Consider the following 23,053-nt stretch of genomic DNA (forward strand, 5'->3'; position numbering starts at 1 on the left):
ATTGTATGTAGACTACTTTTAGCTTTGTTATCATAAAAATATCTATAACAGCTACAACAACAATTTGAGTGGGGCAAAAATGTCTGGTGCCCTGTATGTAAGTGGTCATCTTTTATGGTATTTCTCCATAAAAGATTCAAAATAATGAATATAGGATGTCATTATAGCTCTAAACAATGTTCCGTTGCAGCATCTTGTGCACAACAAAAAGCCCTCATCAAGTTTTGGACAGGATGGGAAGTCTTGCCGATAGAAATGACTGTGGAAGTGGTCAACAGCAGTCTTCCAAAGTCTTCCACCTGTTTTGAAGTTCTACGTCTTCCTGCACACTACTGTACCTATGAGTCATTTCTAATGGACATTCTGGTGTGTCTCAACTCTACTGACTCAGGTTTTGGTCTGGTTTAGGATTGATTCCATAACCACATGGTAAGATTAGACCATTTTTTCTTTCTTGCATCACATTACTGTATTCAGTGTTCAAAGAAACGGACAATCTAGTGAGTTCTAGTTCCTTTTAATACACTTGACAGTGAAAAATGCACAGTACAGGTGAGTATTTATGGCGTTTTTAATACAAACTGACAAAGAGTTCAGAAAACAAAATCAGTTGTTCACTGTACACTATAAACTACACAGTATGCTTTGTTTAAACTCGCTACTGATACAAAACAGTTTGGTAGGAAAAATGATTTGAATTAAGATGTTACACTACTGTACTGTGTGCACTGTATTAAATCTGCTCAGAGTTGACATGTACTGTACATCCAACCAAGAAATTAATATCATTAAAGTGACAGCTGTGTAAAACAAATCCTGTTTTATAGCCACTGACTGTTTTGTTTCGTTGAAAATGAAATTGGTTATGCTGTTTTGAGTCAGTATTAGCTACAAGGCCATAGATGTAGAAATAAAAAAAATCCTCCTGACATAGAAACTGATTAAATGTGATAGTGTCTTTCTACAAGTGATTTGTAGACGGACGACAGACACTATCTCTACTTTCAAGATTAGGCTTAAAACTTTCCGTTTTGCTAAAGCATATAGTTAGGGCTGGACCAGGTGACCCTGAATCCTCCCTTAGTTATGCTGCAATAGACGTAGGCTGCCGGGGATTCCCATGATGCATTGAGTTTTTCCTTTCCAGTCACCTTTCTCACTCAGTATGTGTTAATAGACCTCTCTGCATCGAATCATATCTGTTATTAATGTCTGTCTCTCTTCCACAGCATGTCTTTATCCTGTCTTCCTTCTCTCACCCCAACCAATCGCAGGAGATGGCCCCGCCCCTCCCTGAGCCTGGTTCTGCCGGAGGTTTCTTCCTGTTAAAAGGGAGTTTTCCCTTCCTGCTGTCGCCAAAGTGCTTGCTCATAGGGGGTCATATGATTGTTGGGTTTTTCTCTGTATCTACTGTACAATATAAAGCACCTTGAGGAGACATTTGTTGTGATTTGGCGCTATATAAATAAAATTGAATTGAATTGAATAGCGCTTTTCTACTCTGTCTGAGTACTCAAAGCGCTTTATACAACTACAAGTGCTTGCTCATAGGTGGTCACATGATTGTTGGTTTTTTCACTGTATGTATTATTTCAGAGTCTACCTTAAAATACAAAGTGCCTTGAGGCGACTGTTGTTGTGATTTGGTGCTGTATGAATAAAATTGAATTGAATTGAATAGATGGAAGAAGATCAAGACTGGACTCTTCACAAACGCTGAAGAAGTTGGATTGGATATTTCTACACTGTGTCAGAGTTCAGTTTCTCCAACATCCTCTGTACTCACTGATTAGAAAGACAACATGTTGGACTGTCTCTGGATCATGTCAGTGACATGTTACTGTCCCACAATCACTTTACTGACTCACCATGAAAAGAGGAGCAGAATAAAGCTCACACTGACAAAGTGAGAACAACATTAGAACAATGTGACAGAAACACATGTATTTGTAGAGAACACAGTGTTTAGTTTGTGATACCAGAGAGGGAGGGAGCTGTTCTCACACACTGTTTTACTGATCATTAAACAGCAGGGGGTATCCTTGTCTTATTCTTATCTTTTATGTACAGTGTGTGTTCAGTGTAATAACTGTCAGTATTGTTAAACAAATGCAAATGTAAAATTAGGAAGAATCACTGGAGATTCATTGTTTCCAAATAAACTATTAATTTTGTGCATGTAACTGATTAACAAGAAATATCTGTAATATCTGTAAAAAACAAACAAACAAAAAAAACACAACTTATTTCTGAAATTACTGATAGACAGCAATAGGTTTTTATACACAGCCCTTTCAAGCTTCTCTAAATTTGCAACTTGCTCTTTATTGTTTTCCATCTTTTACAGGTTGTTGTATTTGAGCACACCTGTATCTCACTGCTGCTCTCTTTCTGTCATCCACCCTCCTTCTCATCTCCTCCAGTTTCTGGACCTTCTGTGTGTCTCCTCTCTCCTCCATCTTCTCAATCAGGAAGTCCAAGTGGACAATAGTGGACACTGAATCAGCTTTCAGAGCGATATGCTCCAGTCTGACAACATGTTGGTAGGACTCATCCAGCCACTTTTCCTTATCTGCTGTAAGTTGGATCATTTCGTTTTCAAGATTTTCCAACAGGGTACACTTCTTCTCATTTTCTTTTTGATACTTTTCATAGTTCTGTTGCATTTCTTGTTTGTTCATTGATGAATCAGCTGCTGTTAGTTCATCCATTTCCTTTTTAAGACATTCCAAACGGTTTGACTTCTCCTTACATTCTAACTCATTCTTTTCATACTTCTTTTTCATTTCTTCATCTGTCTTCTTAACTTTCCTTGTCTTGGGCACATATCTCCACTTTACTTTCACGTGATCTGATGCAGGACACTTGTTGGTACAAACAGTGCAGTGACCCCAACTCATGACCTTACAGTGTGCAGGTTTCCAGGCCATTGTGCATCCAGGATAGTGACAGTTCTCCTCACAGACTGTACAGCAGACAGCTGCTTCATAAAAAACTAAACCCCACATCCCACCACCAATATCTTCTTTAACTTTATATGCCTCATCAACTTCTACAGTGAACTTCTCATTCTTCTTCATCTGTTCTTCAAGGTTTTTTATAATTTCTTGGAGCTTAAGAGCTTCTTTTCCATCTCTATTTACAGTTTCTTGCTTCTTTTTTGCTTTTTCAATCTGTTTTTCTGCTTCTATCTTTTTTGCTTCTTGGATCTTTAGAGCTTCTCTGATCTCTGCAACTTCTGTCTGTTTCAGTTCAATAAACTCAATTCTCTCTTTTAGGTTTTGGATGCAGGCTTTCAGTCTGATTCTTTCGTTTAACACTTCGACTGTTGTCAGCAGTTTTTGAGGACTAGATTTTTCTAAGAAGTCTGTCAATTGATCCATGTTTTTCTGTGTGAGTTCCCATGACTTTTTTGAACTTGTGTTTTCCTCCATTCGCTGTTCATGCTGGCAGTTATCAAACAGGAAGTAAACAGGCTCGTTCTTTTCATTTTTGGCACATTCAATATTCCCAACTTCAAGAGCTTTAAGAGGGTTTTCGGGTCTTCTTCCATTTGAGTATGTGATCAGAGCTACAATGTTTTTCTCCATATTTTTTCCAAACAGAGACATCATTGAATCAAAGATGTACATCAGTCGGTCACTCAGTCGATTATCACTTGCCTTCATCACCAGACCCACTGCATGAACTTCATGAACTCCATCATCTGATCGAAACAAGTCCAATAATCTTTCACTGATGATGTCATCATGTTCAGTCCCTCTGGTGTCTCCATATCCAGGAGTATCAATGATGGTCAGAGAGTAGGGCAGAGTTTTATCTTCAAACCCAAGGATCTCGTACACGATCACATCTGATGTCTGACTTTTTGTCTGTCCTTCTGATTGACTTTTCTTCTTCTCCTCTACGATCTGAAACCAGACTTCTTCCTCCCACTTCACTCCCATAGTGTAGTTGAGCACAGCATTGATCAGAGTAGATTTTCCTCCTCCTGTTTCTCCCACAAGTAAAATGGTTCTGTTTGTCTTGTTAAGATTTTTTTCTCCAAAAGTCATTTTTGTCAGAGTTCCAAACTTCTTTTTCTTTGGTCTCAGTTGGTAGACATTAGGAGATCCTGAACTGATGAGAAAACTGTTTAAGATGATGTCTTCATGTGGTGGTGAGGTGAAACTGATCCTACACAGAAGAGCACAGAATGTCTTCAGTACACATGTAAACATTATGAACATGGCCACTGGGAGGAACTATATAGCCTCCTCTATATCAAAATGACCCAAGTGAGATGCTTTTGACAAACCCAGAGAAAACCCAAGACATGCTGTCTCTAGGCTGGCTTGGATAAATTGGAAGAGGAGACTGGGGAGAGGGAGGTCTGCAAATCTCTGCTGTCTTTGATGACACAGATACAGATAAGTGTCCGAAAATGGACGGACAGATGGATGGACTAAATTATTTTTTGCACACTATTCTCATTTTAGTTCAGTGTAGGAAATTGAGTAATTCTCATTTAAACAAGCTGTGAATTTCTGTTTATAGGCTGTTTTTTCATGTTCACACAAAACAGTGTTTAGAATTATAGTTTCCTCATAAGGAAAAGAAAATAGATTTCTATAGCTAGTCTTCAAATCCAGCTACGGGAATCAGGTTTTTCTCATCCACTTCATCAATTACAGAAGTATAGTTCATTAAAACTGTGTCACGTTAAGAGGAGAAACAGTTTGAATGCTGAGAGTGAAATAAACCCAGGAAAAACTTTCACTGATGTGTTTCAGCAGTGATATTAATCTGCCCACTTTTCCCTGATAATCAAACAGCTACCTTTGAAAAACTGAAGTAATTACAGTCACCGTCTGTAAGTGCTGCAGTTTGACATACCTCAGAGTTCCTCTGGTTCCTTCATCCTCTCTCTTTTTCATCTCCTCCAGTTTCTGGACCTTCTCTGTGTCTCCTTTCTGTTTCATCTTCTCAATCAGGAGGTCCAAGTGGACAATAGTGGATGCTGAATCAACTTTCAGAGTGATATGCTCCAGTCTGACAACATGCTGGTAGGACTCATTGAGCCACTTTTCCTTTTCTGCTGTCAGCTGTTTCATTTCCTTTCCAAGTAAATGAACATCCTTCTCTTTTGTTTGTGGTTCATTCTTCTGACTTTTCCTTATTCTGGTCACATATCTCCATTTTTCTTTCACATGTTTCGATCCAGGACACTTGTTAGTACATGATGTGCAGAAACCATCTCCAAAGACCTCACAGTGATCTAAGGGCACTGTGCATCCAGGATAGTGACAGTTCTCTTCACAGACTGTACAGCTGACAGCTGCTTTAAAACCCGGCCCACACATCTCTTCTCTGATAGGTTCTTTATGTTTAAAAACTTCAGCAACAAATGGAGGGACCTCTTCATTCTTAATGTTGTCATGTTTCTTCAGAGCTTCTCGTGTCTGTTTCATTTCTCTTTGTTTTACTTCAGTGAATCTGATCCTTTCTTGCAGGTTTTGGATGCAGGCTGTCAGTCTGATACCTTCCTTTAACACTTCAGATGCTGCCTTTGGCTTTAGAGGTGTAGTTTCCTTCAGGAAAGCTGTGAACTCTCTCATTTCTTCCTCTGAGTTTTTATAACTTTGTTTCAGGTATTTTTCTTTCTGGTTTTCAAGCTGGCAGTTATTAAAGAGGAAGTGAGCAGGCTGATTCTCCTCATTTTTGGCACATTTAATTTTTGCAACTTCAAGAGCTTTAAGAGCAGTTTTAGGTCTTCTTCCATCTGAGTGTGTGATCAGAGCTACTATGTTTTTCTCCATGCTTTTTCCAAACAGAGACGTCATTGAATCGAACAAATATGTTAGTCGGTCACTTAGTCGATTCACACTTGCCTTCATCACCAGACCCACTGCACTAATTTCATGAACTCCAACCTCTGTATGAAATAAGTCCAATAATCTTTGACTGATGATGTCATCATGTTCGATCCCTCTGGCGTCTCCACATCCAGGAGTATCGATAATGGTCAGGGAGTAGGGCAGAGTTTCATCTTCAAAACCAAAGATCTCGTACACGGTCACATCTGATGTCTGACTTTTCTCCTCCTGTACGATCTGAAACCAGACTCTATCCTTCCACTTCACTCCCATGCTGTAGTTTAACAGAGCGTTGATCAGAGTAGATTTCCCTGCTCCTCTTTCACCCACAAGTAAGATGGTTTTATTTATCTTGTTAATAGCTTTTTCTCCAACAGTCATTCTTGTCAGAGTCCCAAACTTCTGTTTCTTTGGTCTCAGCTGGTAGACAGCAGGAGGTCCATCAGATTTCAGATCACTGTTGGAGATGGTGCCCTCATATTTCCTTTAGATAAAACAGATTATGTGAATACACAATGATATAATTTGTGTAACTGCAGTAACTGTTTTCTCTTCTGTCAGAATCTTTCTGATGACTGTTCAGGCTTTTTTGGCTTTGAATGTTTGTTCTCAAACATGGAGAAGGATTTTTCATCCTTTTCCCTCATAACATCCCTTAAAGTCTCAACTCATGCTGCTGTTCAGTCGAGTATTATGTTGTCTCAGTGTCTCTATGTATGAACACTCAATGACGTGTATGTTACCAATATATTGTGGCCATTTTTGTTGAATTTGTACTAATCATAATTTGTATTCATTTTTATCTTTAAAACAGTAAAAATATACTTAGCTCGTTTTGCTACTTAAATCTGTAGTTAATTTTACTTTTAAAAAAGTAAAATCCCTCCCATTATTTAAGGAATTAAGAGAATGCTGGTGGGCTGTGGTGGGAATGTTTCTTTTTTCCTTTTTTTTTGGTCAAATGTTATCAACTTATGTTTGAGTTGTACAAGATTCTTACCGAACGCACTTCTGACTTGATTTTTTGAAAATATATGCTGTTTATTTCGTGGTAAAATATAAACCAAAAATTAACCCAACAATCCACCTGTTGCCACCCATGTCCTTTTCTTGGACTTTCTATGACACCAATAAATGAAATCAAGAATTATCTGACAGTAACTGTGCAAAAGATATGAATGCACTATTATTGCTATAAACATAGCTATCATTTGTATGTTGCACAATGACAACAATGGAAATAAGAAAACAGCTGGAGACTGGGTGGGTGGCTGTAGCTCAGGTGGCAGAGCAGGTCAGCCACTAACCAGAAGGTTGGTGGTTTGATTCCAAGCTGCTCCAGGCTGCATGCCAAATGTCCTTGGGCAAGATACTAACCCCAGGTTTACCTACTGGTGGTGGTCAGAGGGCCTGGTGGCGCCAGTGTCCGGCAGCCTCACCTCTGTCAGTGCGCCCCAGGGCGGCTGTGGCTACAATGTAGCTTGCCATCACCAATGTGTGTGTGTGTGTGAATGACTGAATGTAGTGTAAAGCGCTTTGAGGGCCCTTAGGGACTAAGTAAAGCGCTATATAAATGCAGGCCATTTACCATTTTACTATAAAAGAATTTCAGAATCCAGACATTTCTGACTACAGTCAGAAGACATTGACAGATACTAAAGGTTATAAAACTACAGCAGTGAGTTAGAATCTGCAGTAATGACAGTGATAGATTCTGTGTAGATGAATAGGGTTTGGTGGAGTTGAGCTGGACATGACTGGGAACTGATAAACATTTGCTTGGTCCTTTTTGAAAAGGAAATGGTCAATATTTTTATTTTTCTTTGTGAATAGGCTTTCACTGATTCTGTGGGGTTTTTTTTTTTTTGGTGACTTATATGTTCGAAACAATTATTTGAATCATTGGTTGATTGCTTGTTTGGTAGTCCTATACTTTTCTTGTGCTGAGCCCAAATGTGATGTCATTAAATAGCCACATGAAAAAAGAAAGAGCAACCTGTTTTTTGCTAAAGAAAAAAAAAGAAGAAAAAAAAACAGTTTTTCCCATTTTGTTAAGAGTAGTGAAGATATTTGTAACTCACTTTAGGATTTAACTAAACGTGTCATAAAGTTAGGAGTAGACATTTAGGAGACCCTCCCCCACCTTGGGCTGTGAAAGGAGGACAAAGGGAAGCTATAGCTTAGTGGAAATTCCCCAAGGGAAACCAGGATGGGGGTCACGTGCTTGCACATACATACACAAACACAGTGTTTTGGGTTTACAACACACCATGTGGGTTTTACGATTGGGGGTCGTTTCTATAAAACTGTGAGCAACAGACAAAGGGTTGAGATTTTGCAGAGGGATTGCCGGGCCCTGTATGTCTTCCCTTCTGGAAGGTGAACGAGCGACTGAAGATGAATAAAGGTTTTGTGAAATAACTACTGAGATCCGGTGTCATCTCTAGGGGCCTGAGGAATAAAAGAACTGGGGTGAAACTGAAATTGCAACAGTAAATACCTCATGATTAGTTCACTTGTTTTAATAGTACTCACTGTGTTGCCATGATGAGCTGTGAGGATCAAACAGATGTGATGATACCTGGAAAAAAATATGAGAGAAAATGAATCTAAGCAGTTGTCCTAGAAAAACAATTCAATTCAATTCAGGTTTATCAATATAGCAACAAATCGTCTACTGTGTTTATACTGTAAAGAGCCTACTGTCATACGCTGTGTGCGGCAGGCAGGATATTGGACCCAAAATGCAGACTCACCTAGCGCTGGACCATATCATACCTTTCACGGTATACCGGTATAATGTTAGGCAACGATAAGAAAATGAAATATCGCAATAGAATATGGGTAAAACGCCTTTGTTTTCATACGCACATGATGGAAAAAGCATGGCGGTGACGGAGAATGAGAAGGGCAAAAGCAGATTGTTGAATCAAAAAGATGAACCAGAATTGGTTTGTAAAAATGGTGGAACTTCAGTGATGTGGAACTAGTTTGGTTTTTGTTCGTCAGACAGCCACCAGTACGACTACTACGACTTTGGTAAGCTACGAAGCCACACCGCTTGCCGGAGCATTGCGGCTACCGTAGTCAGGAACCTCGCGGACTCGGAGTAATCTGGATCCTAAACTCCATCTACTTCAGGTCCCAAAGTCAAACGAACACTTAGGCATCACTGAGAGTTAAAAACTGTCTAAATTCTTTCATCGTAAATAAATTGATCACTGTTGCTGCTTTACCAGGTCTATCTTGGCTCTTGAAGGAGGCGGTCACACTTTCTCCTTCTCCCGCTTCCTCTCCCTTTTCTTTCCTGCTTGGCTTCTCATGTCTTTTGTATAGTCTCGCTTATTCTCTAACCCTAAGAGAGTCTCCCAGACTTGTTCTCTAAAAACCTAAAAAATAATTATGGATTTAATCAACTGGTCCCTGAATGCAATTGACACCCTCCTCTCGACAAGAAGCCTGGGTTCGGGAGAGCCCGTGACAAGACATTGAAGACACCTTTTCGGAACCATGAAAACAGGGTTCTTGCTGATCGGCGCTGGCTTGGCCCTGGCTTATCAAAGAACAAAGAAAGCGGAAACGGCTGTTCAAATCCCCAAAAGGCTGCCCGCTATGTTGATTGGGACGATGGAGCGAGCTGTGGCTTCTCAGAATGGGCTCATCAGATGCAGCACGAATGACATCTTGGAGAAGCTTGAGGCTGCTGTGAGTACTGAGACCGACTGACAACATCTGACAACATCTTGGAGAGGCTCACGGCTGTCGTGAACACTCATGCTCTACTAGCAAACTGGATAACATCTCAGTATGGATGGATAACATCGTGGAGAGCCTCACAGCTCTCCAACGAGAGACCTGTGACCAGTGACGGACATTAGACCAACTGTAAAATGGGAAGCAGTTTGTTCGCACTAACCAAAACAGCTACCATCTTCATTTCATGCGGCCCCCCTGGCGCCAGCTGGATGCTCAAGGCAAAAGCTGAAAGGCCACCCGCGTCGACCGAAGACTGCTGACTTGTGCCTAACCGGGTGAACAGTGGCGTGTCTAGAAAATTTTTGTTGGGGGGGCCAGGTAGGGGCACAGATTTGGAGAAGGGTGGCAGATGTAATTGGCAGATAATGTTAAAAAAAAATTCTACCAACCGTTAACCATAATTCAATAACCCTGTAAACCTAATAACCGAATGCGCTTTTAACTCTTATTAGAATGAGGTTTTAACCACTACGGTGCAAATTTTTTAGATACTGCGTTAATAAAGTACAAGCGATACAATCAGTGCTTTGTCAGTGTTTACTCAGCAATCAAGGACAGCAATATTTGCATAGTATTTTTACTGACATATAGGGCACATATGTTTTGGGCAAAAACAATTTTGAATATTAAAATATGAACATTTTTAACATACAATTGGCAAATTAGCCAATGCAAAACTTTATCTGCCTATTAAAAAAAGAAGATAATCTTCTCACAAACTGGTGTTTGATTTTGAAACAGGAAAAAAGTGGGGAAACAAATGAAAGACTAACATTTGAATGAAACCTGAAAGCAAGTAAATACTTTCTATGCTGCCTTATGGTAAACTTTGGTAATATTGATGTATAAAGAACAACACTGGCTGATGATGAAATACAGTCAGCTGGCATGGTGACACTGCCAGTATTAACCTGCAGGGCTGGACTGGGACAAAAAATCGGGCATTTTGACCAGAGACCGGCCCACCAGGTATTAAAGCCATAAAGCCTTTGAATGAAAACAAACACTGTTGTGACAGTGATGTACAAAGTCTTGTTGGTATATGTATGATTTCTATACATTTTACGTCAGATAAAAACTTTGTTCACAAGATTCAGATAGTTATTTAATAAAAGCTAGATATTTTAAATGAGAATAAGAAAGAAAAGTATTTCTTTGTGCCCCCTTTCCCTGTTAATGCCCTACCTGGCCCCCTGGCATAACTTTGCTAGACCCGTCCCTGCACAGTTACCAGCTGTCAGCTACACAGAAAAGGATCCTGGTGTTATTTGTCTCTCAGAAACAGTTCATAACTTCCCTTCAACTCATTCATGTCACCTAAAAGGTAAACCTGTTTCTCCATCACCTGTTCAGCTCTGATGATTCAGTAAGGACATCTCCTGGTTTCATCTTCATGTTTCCCTCTCACCAGATATCCAAACCGACATCATGACCAGCAGCTTTACAGCTGTGGCTCCAGCAAACATCAGCTGATACTAGAAATTAATATTAAATAAATTCTAACAACAGCTGATCAAGCTTAAACGTGCTGCTGTTGTTTAGCGCGACATCCGCTGGTTTCCTCTTTCTGGCGCAAAGTGGGCGATAAACAAACAAGAGAGAAAAGCCGATCAGCTGATCATTGATCAGTTTCATGATTGAAGTAGCAACAGGAGAGGGAGGGGGAGAGAATGAGAGAAGAGGCAGCTGTGCAGCGTAAAGAGGGACCATTCCATTTTTTATGGAGCCGTTGGCAACTCTACTAACTAACCTTATGAATAAAATAAAGTTCACTATCAGTAACATAGCACCCACCCAGCTGTATAGAAACTCATGCTAGCTAGTACGCAGTAGGAAAAAGTCAGCATAACGAAAATAAACTCCACCTAAACTTGGTTTATATCTGACCCAGATAGACTGCAGGTCATAACTTCTTACCTGAAGTTCAGTTCACCTGACACTCGGACTGGCGACCGCCTCGGGTCTCTCGTCCTCCTGCCTCCTCTTTCCCTCATCCACCTGCTGGCCTCTGTGGAAGCTCCGCCATAGCGACCACCAAACAGCTGAGTTATTTTACACATCGGCCAGCATCTGGCCAATCCACCACCTCTCATTGTTCATTATAAAGAAAATAAATAAATAAGTCATCAGCCCACCGGGCAAATGCCCGGTATGCTCAATGGCCAGTCCAGCTATGTTAAACTGTTAATCTTTCACTGAAAAATTGTTTTCTGCGGTGCTGTCTTTAATGCTTGGCTCTCCTACCTTTGCTAACATGACGCTCATAGCGCAGAAGCCGATGCTGCATTCACTTACACTCAGATATCTGAGCTTCACTGTGAAAACATAATCGTGCATTTGATATTTCATTGAATTTTATTGTTTTAGCTTCGGGGTGGCACCTGGGGTGGCCAGTCTGATTGGGGGGGTGGCCTGGCCACCCCGCTGGACACGCCACAGCGGGTGAAGGGACATTTTCTCTCGGTTGAACACGGAACACACGCACACTCACATGCACAGATGCACATGTACACTGACACGGACCTACACTCACCCCCCACCCCCTCCAAACGCCTTCGAAGCTTATGTCTTTGTGAGATGTGGTCTTCCAACAAATTTCCCACGTGTGGGACTAATAAAGGTTATCTTATAAAGGTTATCTTAACAATTAAGTTTAACATCCAGGCATCCATGAAAACAAATTTATTACATTTAATATAGTTAGACGTTAGCAGGAAGTTAGCTCGCTAGTTTCCACCTAAACATGATATAGCATGTTCTGACTGAGAGATTTCTTAAAAAAAATTAATATATATGTTGTTATCCCATGCACCTTATGGTCCGAAAAATACGTATTTGACTTATTTGTTTGGCACATTGCAGTTTAATGTTGCAAAGCACCTCTTTTTAACTTTTGTGGATGTTATACATGGTTATGCTCAGGATATGTCAGCCCATTTTCACTGGAAATGCCTTTTGGTTAAACTGTCAGCAAGGAATTTGCATTTGCACTGTTAAATTTTTATATAGCTTTAATGCACATAAAAAACAGCTGCTTATTTAAGTAAAAATAAATTGACGGGGTTTTTTGCACTAATAAATTTGTGGAGTTGTAAAGTATTTTGTCTCGCATCAATTATATCGTCAGTTATATCGTTATTGCAAATTTTCAAATATATATTGTGATAAATATTTTTCACCATATTGCCCTGACCTAGACTCACCTACAGAACTTAAAACTCAGCTTTTTGCTGTACTCCAGAATAACAAAACAAACTAGAATACACATGACCTAAACAGGCAGGCAGGCAGAACACACAGCGTGGAATGAGGGAGAATGCAACGCCAAACAGAGGAAGACGCAAACACTAAATACAAGAGGGAAACAGAGCAAAGAGGAAACACCTGGGAGACACAGCTGGTAACTAATCAGACAGACGGGATGGGGAAGAAGCAAAACAGAACACAATGCACATCGACAGGAGACTATCAAAGTAAAACAGGAAGTACAGAAAAACACAGACACAACTGACGGGGTACAGGCAACAGCGGGAGTGACACAGACATGACTGGGGAACAAGGGAATAAAAAGAGCAAGACTATACATGGGGGAAAGAACTGCAGGAAGGCAAGACAACAGAAACCTAAAGACTCAGATGACCTAACAACATAACCAGAGGGACAAGAGAGCAAGAAAAAAGCATGATGAGGAACAGACAAATAAACATGAAGACAAGACTGACCTAACAGGAGAGAACACACAGAGGCAAGACCAAGAAAAACAGGCACTGAGACGACACAAGGCATGAACGGGACCAAACGCCAGACAACCTAGACTAGAAATACAGATAAGCAGCATAAGAACATGAAGCAAGCTCTTCAGTTAATTCCCTATATTCAAAATCAGAATCATTTTTATTTAGGCAAGTTTGCCATGCCATCAAGCAGCTGTTTTTGTGATTTGGTGCTGTATAAATACAACTGAATTGAATTGAATGTTTGTGCAGACAAACAAGGAATTTGGCTCCGGTTCATATTTAGATGATTATTAGAGATAGGTTGATCATATTTAAGATTGAAGGATTAATTAATTGCAGGACTTCTTTGAGCAGTTTTGTAGGAATGGGGTCTAAAAGACACGTTGATGGTTTGGAGGAAGTAAATACTGAAGTTAACTCAGAAAGATCAATTGGAGAAAAAGAGTCTAACTTAACATCAATGGTACTAAGAGTAGCTGTAGATAATATTACATCTGTGGGATGATTATTGGTAATTTTTTCTCTGATGATAAAAATTTTATTTGTGAAGAAGTTCATGAAGTCATTACTAGTTAACGTTAAAGGGATTGTTGGCTCAGTAGAGCTCTGACTGTTTGTCAGCCTGGCTACAGTGCTGAAGAGAAACCTGGGGTTGTTCTTATTTTCTTCAATCAGTGACGAATAGTAAGATGTTCTGGCTTTGCGGAGGGCTTTCTTATAAAGCAACAAACTATTTCTCCAGGCTAAATGATGATCCTCTAAATTTGTGACACGCCATTTCCTCTCCAGCTTACGAGTTATCTGCTTTAGGCTACGTGTTTGAGAATTATACCACGGAGTCAGGTACTTCGGATTTAAGGCCTTATTTTTCACCGGAGCTACAGTATCCAGAGTCGTACGTAGTGAGGAGGTAAAATTATTAACAAGATAATCGACCTCTGTTGGAGTAGCGTTCAGATAGATGCTCTGCTCTATGTTGGTACAGGGCATTGAAGATGATAACAGTGGGTGGATTATATTCTTAAACTTAGTTACAGCACTTTCAGAAAGACATCTACTGTGATAAAGTCTACTCTCCACTGCTGTGTAATCAATTATTGTAAATGTAAATGTTATCAGGAAATGATCAGACAGCAGAGGGTTTTCAGGAAACACTGTTAAATGTTCAGTTTCTATGCCATATGTTAAAACAAGATCTAGAGTGTGATTAAAGTGGTGGGTGGGTTCTTTTACATTTTGAGAGAAGCCAATTGAGTCTAATAACAGATTAAATGCCATGTTGAGGCTGTCATTTTTAGCATCTACATGGATGTTAAAATCACCCACAATAATTATTTTATCTGAGCTGAGCACTAAATCAGATAAAAAGTCTGAGAAATCAGAGAGAAACTCTGTGTAAGGCCCAGGTGGACGATAGATGATAACAAGTAAGACTGGTTTCTGAGTTTTACAGCTGGGGTGGACGATGCTAAGCATCAGGCTTTCAAATGAATTAAAAGTCTGTCTTGGTCTTTTGTTAATTAATACACTGTAAGAAATGTACGTATAAATTTCGGTAAATAACTGTGAAATGGCAACGGCAAATTACCATTAAATCAAAAAGAGTAAATGATTGTAATATGCATATTAAATTTCTGTAAATTGACAAAAGGTGATTTGGTTTCACTTTTACACCGCTAATATGTTGAAAATATATTAATTTGCAGTAAATTGGCACATTGTCTTCGAAAACAACAGGAAAAATCTCTAACATTATCTACAATTAATCACCCTACAATTTACATAATAATTCTGTATGAATGACAATCTTTGCTGCTTTTTTCATTTGAATTTACAATTTACAACTGTATATTAATTATTCAAAACATACCGTACTTTTAATTTTAACAAAATGTCAAAACATTGTTAGAATTATTGTAATTTTTTTTTATATTAACAACCTCAGAGTGTTTGATAAAACAGTATATCTTAACAGTAAATACGATCAATTACTAAAAATTAAAAAAATAAAAAATATGTTTGTTTCTTTAAGTTCTACAGTCTCACCATGTATATAACACAGCTATTTACAATGAAAAAAAATTTTGTCGCATTATTAATTAATTTCTATTGTAGAACCAATTACCCTAAAAATAACACCGTCTGTGTGCTTTTACAGTGTTTTTTTTAACCCTTTAATGCACATCATGAGTCGCAAGTGATTGTGTTTTAATCTTCCTTATCATTGCAAAAAAATTACATTGAGATTTAGAATCTCAGGATTCAAAATCAGAATATCAATTAAGTTGGTTTGATCATTAAAAATAATTTTTCTTATTAGTTAATCGCTTACGCCTCTGTCAGTGCACCCCAGGGCAGCTGTGGCTACAATGTAGCTTGCCATCACCAGTGTGTGAATGTGTGTGTGAATAGTTGAATGACTGAATGTAGTGTAAAGTGCTATACAAATGCAGGCCATTTACCATTTACTCCTCTCCTCGAACCACCATTCATGTCTATCCGTTTCTTCTGATGACTACTTCCAGAAAGATGATGCACCATATCACAAAACTGTGATCATGTCAAACTGGGTTCTTAAACATCACAATGACTTCACTGAACTCCATCAGCCTCCACGTTCACCAGATCCCAAACCAAGGGCACCTTTGGGATGTGGTGGAACAGGAGATTTAAATCATGGATTTACCACTGTTTAATCTATTTGAATGTGATACTACCTGCTGAATTTAAAATTAATTGATAAAAATGAAATACCAAAGAAATAATGAAATAATCAGTAGTTTGCAATGTCAAGAGGAGTCAAAGAATGTATTATAAAATATATCAGTTTCTTTAAAAAGTCTCATTTATATGCACATTTTGGAGACAATGCATCACATGTCTAAACCGTTATATACCTTTATATAAAATTAAAAAAACTTAGACGAGGGTGTCACAGAGAGATAGCTGTCTGACTGTGAGGTACTGCAACAGCAGAGGGCACTAATACTCCTTGGAAGCGTGTAATCCGCCAAACCAACGAAGAAGAAGATGGTGCCACTTCTAACGGTCTAGACTGACTCAGATCAGGAAGGGAGGCCAGCAGCACCCTGCACCGAACCAACAACCTTCTCTTTCAATGTAAGTATATCATTAGACGTGAAACGTATATCAGCTGTAACCATAGTTCGCTTGGTCAGTTTTCTTGTTGCGTTGAAAGCGTTCCTCTGTCACCCCCTTCAGTCCTGTTTAGATTTCTGGAAAGTTCATGCTAATGCAGCAGGTTGAAGATTTTAGCTAGCTTTACTGTGAAACAAACACCCGTTTAATTTACCAGGAGCAGCTAAAGACAATGTTCCTTTTTGATTTCTGTGGCAAGTCAGTGAAGTCACTGAGGGGTTATGTATTTCATTGCGACCTGCTTCTGCCATCCTGACCATTGTAGAGGAAATTTAAAAAAATACATGAGTTGGGTCAATCATATACTCTGAATAAGCTCACTACATTCCTAAAAACTGAAACATTATCTGATGAGGGTATTTCCAAGCTTTGTAAGGCGGTCAAGGGATCCAGGCTGTTTTCTGCATGTCATAAAGGGCCAGTGATTACAACATATTCCAGAACACAGACCTTCATACAGATGTTGAATTATGCGGAGCCCAAGAAAACATTTTTAGGACAAAGTGAGAATAGAACAGATTAGTTTGCATACTATGTACCTCTAAGAGAGACTTTGAAATATTTGTTAGGCTCTGATTTGTGGCAGAGATGTGTAACAAAATCATACTTGTTATTAATCTCTGTCTCTCTTCCACAGCATGTCTTTTGTCCTGCTTTCCTTCTGTTACTCCTACCGGTCGCAGCAGATGGCCCCGGCCCTCCCTGAGCCTGGTTGATCCCACAGGCAAATGGGAACCTAGGAAAAGCTGCAACCACCAAGTTCCTGCAGATGGTCAGGCAAGTCCTGACGAGTCAGCTGAATGCTAAGACCAATATCCGGGCTATCAACACCTACGCCCTCCCCGTTATCAGGTACCCTGCTGGGGTAATAAGCTGGCCAAAGGAGGTGAAAGAAGCTACTGACATCAAGACACAGAAGCTCCTGGCCATGCATGGAGGGTTTCATCCCAAGGACACCACTTTCCAGATAAGGCACACAAAAGCTCGCTTGGCCTTTGCAAATGATCATCTGGACAACGAAGAATAACGGTAACGTGCTGACCTTTCTTGTAGTGGAGCTGTAGGTTAAAGTCTTGCAGCAGCAGCGACCAGCGCATCAATCACTGGTTGGAATTACGCATCTGAGACAGAAACACCAGTGGATTATGATCCGTGAACACCTGTACCGGTAACAATGTCGATCCAACATACACCTCAAAGTGCTGTAAAGCCAGTAACAGGGCAAGAGCCTCCTTCTCGATAGTGCTGTAACCGTTAGTGCTTATGGTCTTCTGAGTTATGGTCAGATGAAAGAAAAATTAATTGAATTGTTTGGTCACAATGATGTTTTCTTCATTTGGCATAAAAAAGGAGAAGCCTTCAAACCACAGAACACCATCCCCACTGTCAAACATGGTGGTGGGACCCTAATGCTTTGGGGGTGGCAATACATGACGATTTACAATGACAACATCAGGCAGTCTGCAGAGAAACTTGGCCTTGGGCACCAGTGGAAATTTCAGCATGACAATGACCCAAAACACATAGCAAAAGTGGTGAAAAAATGGTTAGCAGACAACAACATTAACGTTTTGGAGTGGCCCAGCCAGGGTCCTGACATGAATCCAATTGAAAGTCTGTGGAAGGAGCTAAAGATCATGGTGATGGCTAGAAGACCCACCAACCTGAAAGATTTGGAGCTAAAGATAAATAGCCAAAAATGACTGTGGAGACATGCCAAAAGCTGGTCTGCAATTTTAGGAAGCGTTTGATTGCTGTAATAGCCAATAAACGCTTTTCTATTGATTATTGAGAAGGATATGAATAATTTTGGACAGGCCACTTTTTGCTCAAATGTAAATAAACCTGAGATGTAGTTTTTTCTCCACAATGATGCCTCTTGTACATCATCGTATTGTCTTTTGGGAGACGCCTGTACCATTTCCGGTCAAACAAACCCAACAAAACTTCCTGGTTGAATAAAAGAATCTTTAAGTCAAAATTTGCTAGGGGTATGAATAATTATGGGCTTGACTGTGTACGAGTCAAAATATTGGACATTTAATAGTTTTTCTTTATTTTTACTACTCTTTACATTGTAGATACATACTTAAGACATCAAATATATGAAGCCGGATATATGTAATTATGTAGCAAAGAAAAAAATTATCAATAACTCTAAATGTGTTTTATATTTCAGATTAGACGAAGCGGTGGGAATAAGAATCAGCACCTCCAAATCTGAGGCGATGGCCCTCAGCTGCAAAAGGGTGGAGTGCCCACTCTGGGTCAGGGACGAGTTTTTTCCCCAAGTGGAAAAGTTTAAGTATCTCGGGGTCTTGTTCACAAGTGATGGGAAAAGGGAGGCCGATTGGTGCAGCGGCTGCAGTGATGTGAACGCTGTACCAGTCTGTTGCGGTGAAGAGAGAGATGAGGGTAAAAGCAAAGCTCTCAGTTTACCGGTTGATCTACGTCCCTACCCTTGCCTATGGTCACGAGCTCTGGGTAATGACTGAAAGAATGAGATCACTGATACAGGCGGGAGAAATGGGCTTCGTCCGAAGGGTGGCTGGCCTCTCCCTCAGAGATAGGGTGAGAAGTTTGGCCATCCAGGAGCCGCTCAGAGTAGAGCCGCTGCTCCTCCACATCGAAAGGAGCCAGTTGGGGTGGTTTTGGCATCTGATAATGATTTTTCAATTCAATTCAATTCAATTTTATTCATAGAATGCCAAATCGCAACAACAGTCGCCTCAAGGCACTTTATATTGTACAGTATATCCTACAATAATGGATACAGAGAAAAACCCAACAATCATATGACCCCCTATGAGCAAGCACGTTGGTGACAGTGGGAAGGAAAAACTCCCTTTTAACAGGAAGAAACCTCCAGCAGAACCAGGCTCAGGGAGGGGCGGGGCCATCTGCTGCGACCGGTTGGGGTGAGAGAAGGAAGACAGAATGAAAGACATGCTGTGGAAGAGAGACAGAGATTAATAACAGATATGATTCGATGCAGAGAGGTCTATTAACACATAGTGAGTGAGAAAGGTGACTGGAAAGGAAAAACTCAATGCATCATGGGAATCCCCCAGCAGCCTATGTCTATTGCATCATAACTAAGGGAGGATTCAGGGTCACCTGGTCCAGCCCTACCTATATGCTTTAGCAAAAAGGAAATTTCTAAGCCTTAAAAGTAGAGATAGTGTCTGTCTCCCAAATCCAAACTGGAAGCTGGTTCCACAGAAGAGGGGCCTGAAAACTGAAGGCTCTGCCTCCCATTCTACTTTTAAATACTCTAGGAACAGCAAGTAAGCCTGCAGTGCGAGAGCGAAGTGCTCTAATGGGGTGATATGTTACTACAAGATCATTAAGATAAGATGGGGCCTGATTATTTAAGATCTTGTATGTGAGGAGCATACAAGGCATACAAGGATGGTTCCTGGGTGCCTCCTGGGAGAGGTGTTCCGGGCATGTCCCACCGGGAGGAGGCCATGAGACAGACCCAGGACACACTGGAAAGATTATATCTCTCGGCTGGCCTGAGAACGCCTTGGCGTTCCCCTGGACAAACTAGAGGAGGTGGCTGGGGGAGAGGGAGGTCTGGGCTTCTCTGCTTAGGCTGGTGCCCCCGCGACCTAGCTCTGGATGAGCGGAAGAAGATGGATGGATGCGTTTTAGATTGAGTAGCCACCCTTTTATTTTTTGACAGTGCTGCAAAGCTTTAGCTTTCTCTCAATGAGCTTCATGAAGTAGTCGCATGAAATGGTTTCACTTCACAGGTGTGCCTTGCCAGGGTTCATTTGTAGAATATCTTACCTTCTTAATGGGATTAGGACCATCAGTTGTGTTGTGCAGAAGTCAGGATGGTAAACAACTGACAGCACTACTTGACAGCTGTTAGAATTCATACTTTCATATTATGGCAAAAACCAATCGGCTAATTAAAGAGAAACAACATTCCATCATCACTTGATGATGGAATGTTGTGTCCTCAAGTGCAGTCGCAAAAACCATCAAGGACCGCCGAAGAACAGGAAGGCAAAGCGTCACCTCTGCTGCTGAGGATGAATTCATCCGAGTCACCAGCCTCAGAAATCGCAAGTTAGATTAGAGCCCAGATAAATTCCACAAAGAATTTCAGTAGCAGACACATGTCTACACCAGCTGATCACAGGAGACTGTGTGAATCAGGCCTTTATGGTCACATAGCTGCTAAGAAACCATTACTAAGGGAAAGCTACAAGCAGAAGAGATTTGTTTGTGCCAAGAAACACAAGGAATGGACATTAGACCAGTGGAAATCTGTGCTTTGGTCTGCTGAGTCCAAATTTGAGATCTCTAGTTTCAACTGCCGTGTCATTATGTGATGTAGAAAACTTGAACGGATGGTCTCTACATGCATGGTTCCCACCATGAAGCATGGAGGAGGAGGTGTGATGGTGTGGGGGTGCTTTCCTGTGACACTGTTGGGGATTTATTCAAAACTGAAGGCACACTGAACCAGCATGGCTACCACAGCATCCTGCAGCAACATGCCATCCCATCCGGTTTGTGTTTAGTTGGATCATCAGTTATTTTTCAACAGAAGAATGACCCAAACACACCTCAAGGCTATGTAAGGGCTATTTGACCAAGAAGGAGAGTGATGGAGTGTTTATTGAGACTTACCAGCTGATCTACGCTACAGCAGCAGTAATCAGTACGATGCTTGGCTACAAGTTGAACAGCCACAAGGAGCAGTTTGTACAAAAAAATCAAGAGGCATTGGCTGCATTTTTATGTATACAATTGTATATAACCTTATTGTTTACAAAATTTGTGCATAGGTTTTTAAAATTTACAAATGATATTTGCATTTTAAGTTATGAAAATAAGTCAGTAAACATGTTTTTGGTTCTTACTGTAAAAAGTATAACTTTTCCTTACTCTGTTTTTTTTGTTGTTTTCTGTGTGATTTCAGATCAGTTGCATCAATACATTATGTAAAGAAAAATAACTGAAATTCAGACAGGTGAGGTTGTGGTGAAAAGAGAAAGAAAGACAAAATAAAAATGTAGAGGTGAAATACAGTAAAATCAAAAGTAGTCAGACCAGCTATGGACCTCAGAGGGTTAATCCAGTAAATCATGAAAAATAGGGTTTAAATGTTTGGGTTAATATGGTTTAATAGGGTTTAAATGAAATTTCATCTCATTCAATGACAATTATAGTCTACCGTACATTTCCTCTTCACACTAGGTTGCGCTCCAACCACTACTGACAAATGGTATTTTAAACTTTTTTGTGCTCGACTCTCATCATGCTTGTGAAGTTTGGGAGAGATTGGACATTATGTCTTTGAGTGACAGCAGTTTAGTGCTTTTTGGCGAGTGATTGAAAATCCACTTGTCGCCATGACCACCCTGTTTCACGGAAAGTAACAAGCTTCACAATTTAACAACACAAAGGTCTTTAAAGTCCTCAAGTAATCTTACCGAATATCATGTCAATGTGATGAAATACCTCGAGTTCTTTAAAGTACGAGGCCTGAAAACTGTGAAAATTGTCGCCAAATCTACACATTCAGTTGGGTCCCGCTGGGTTTGGGATATTGCTCCGAGAGGCTTTTTTGTTCATGTTGATATCTTACATAAGCCTGCCGGATTTCAGACTAATAGATAGAACAGGAGCTGATCTTTTAAAGTATTGTAGGGGGCGCTGTGGAGCCATTTTTCAATATTCCATGAAAACAATCAGGCAACAGGAAAGCCTTCCTCACACTGGAGGTGTGTGCCAGAGTTTTTGAGCTTTCCAAGCCCCTCAAAAGCTACTTCCTGTTTCATGGTGAGTTGCCTTGTCACCAGGATACGCCGTTCAATGTTAACTCACAATTTTGACACTGAAGCATCATGAGGGACTGATGTTTATTCTCACCGCTTTTCAGGTGGATCTGATCAACCTGTGAGGAGCAGTGCTAAAAAGTATGAGACGTGAAATTTACTGTTCCCACTAGGTGGCACTCTCATTATTCCTGACGATGGGCACATCAATCTGGTCAGGACAGGAGTGTTATTACACCTTTGACATTTGGTAGTGATCGGTGTAACAACTGGAGCCAAACCAGTGGGCGTTGCTTGACTGGATTTCTTTGAGTTATAGCAATTTCGCTCTTCATCAATTACTTAAGGCTTTTCTGGACAAATTTGAGGTTGCTCAGGTAACCCACCTCTATACTGTACCCCAAAGTGTAAAACATGGCATTTCATGTTCCCACTAGGTGGCGCAGTTGCACATGTCAAATATGGCAGTTGAAAGATGTTCAGGGGTGGAGCCTTATCATATGTGAGCACTTTGGTCCAGATTGGACAATGTATCTGAGGATGAGAGCAAATTAGAATTTTGTGTTGACGTATCAATTGGGGCCACGGCTACTCCCTATGACGAAAACTCAAAAGCTCTGCTATTTCATATGGCCCATGTGTGTAGTTGACACCAGAGATGGGCAGTAACGCGTAATCCGAATACTTTTTTCAAGTAACGAGTAAAGTAAGGGACTACTATTGCAAAAAAGGTAATTAGATTACTGTT

The 23,053-nt window shown here is 40.3% G+C and overlaps 1 protein-coding gene across 1 annotated transcript in view; it reads right to left on the minus strand.

Annotated features, from left to right (window-relative positions):
• Nucleotides 1-1,451: 1,451 nt before the first annotated feature.
• LOC100694470 (uncharacterized) overlaps nt 1,452-23,053 on the minus strand; it is a 28,528-nt gene continuing 6,926 nt past the window's right edge. The window contains exons 2-4 of the mRNA XM_019357226.2: nt 8,391-8,436; nt 4,876-6,339; nt 1,452-4,176 (exon numbers count right to left, since the gene is read on the minus strand). Of these exons, the coding sequence (XP_019212771.1) occupies nt 2,325-4,176; nt 4,876-6,339; nt 8,391-8,401 (3,327 nt within the window). The 5' untranslated portion in view covers nt 8,402-8,436 and the 3' untranslated portion in view covers nt 1,452-2,324. The remainder of the gene's footprint in view (nt 4,177-4,875; nt 6,340-8,390; nt 8,437-23,053) is intronic.

The sequence above is a fragment of the Oreochromis niloticus genome, unplaced genomic scaffold, assembly GCF_001858045.2.
Source record: "Oreochromis niloticus isolate F11D_XX unplaced genomic scaffold, O_niloticus_UMD_NMBU tig00008834_pilon, whole genome shotgun sequence".
NCBI classification, from domain to species: Eukaryota; Metazoa; Chordata; class Actinopteri; order Cichliformes; family Cichlidae; genus Oreochromis; species Oreochromis niloticus.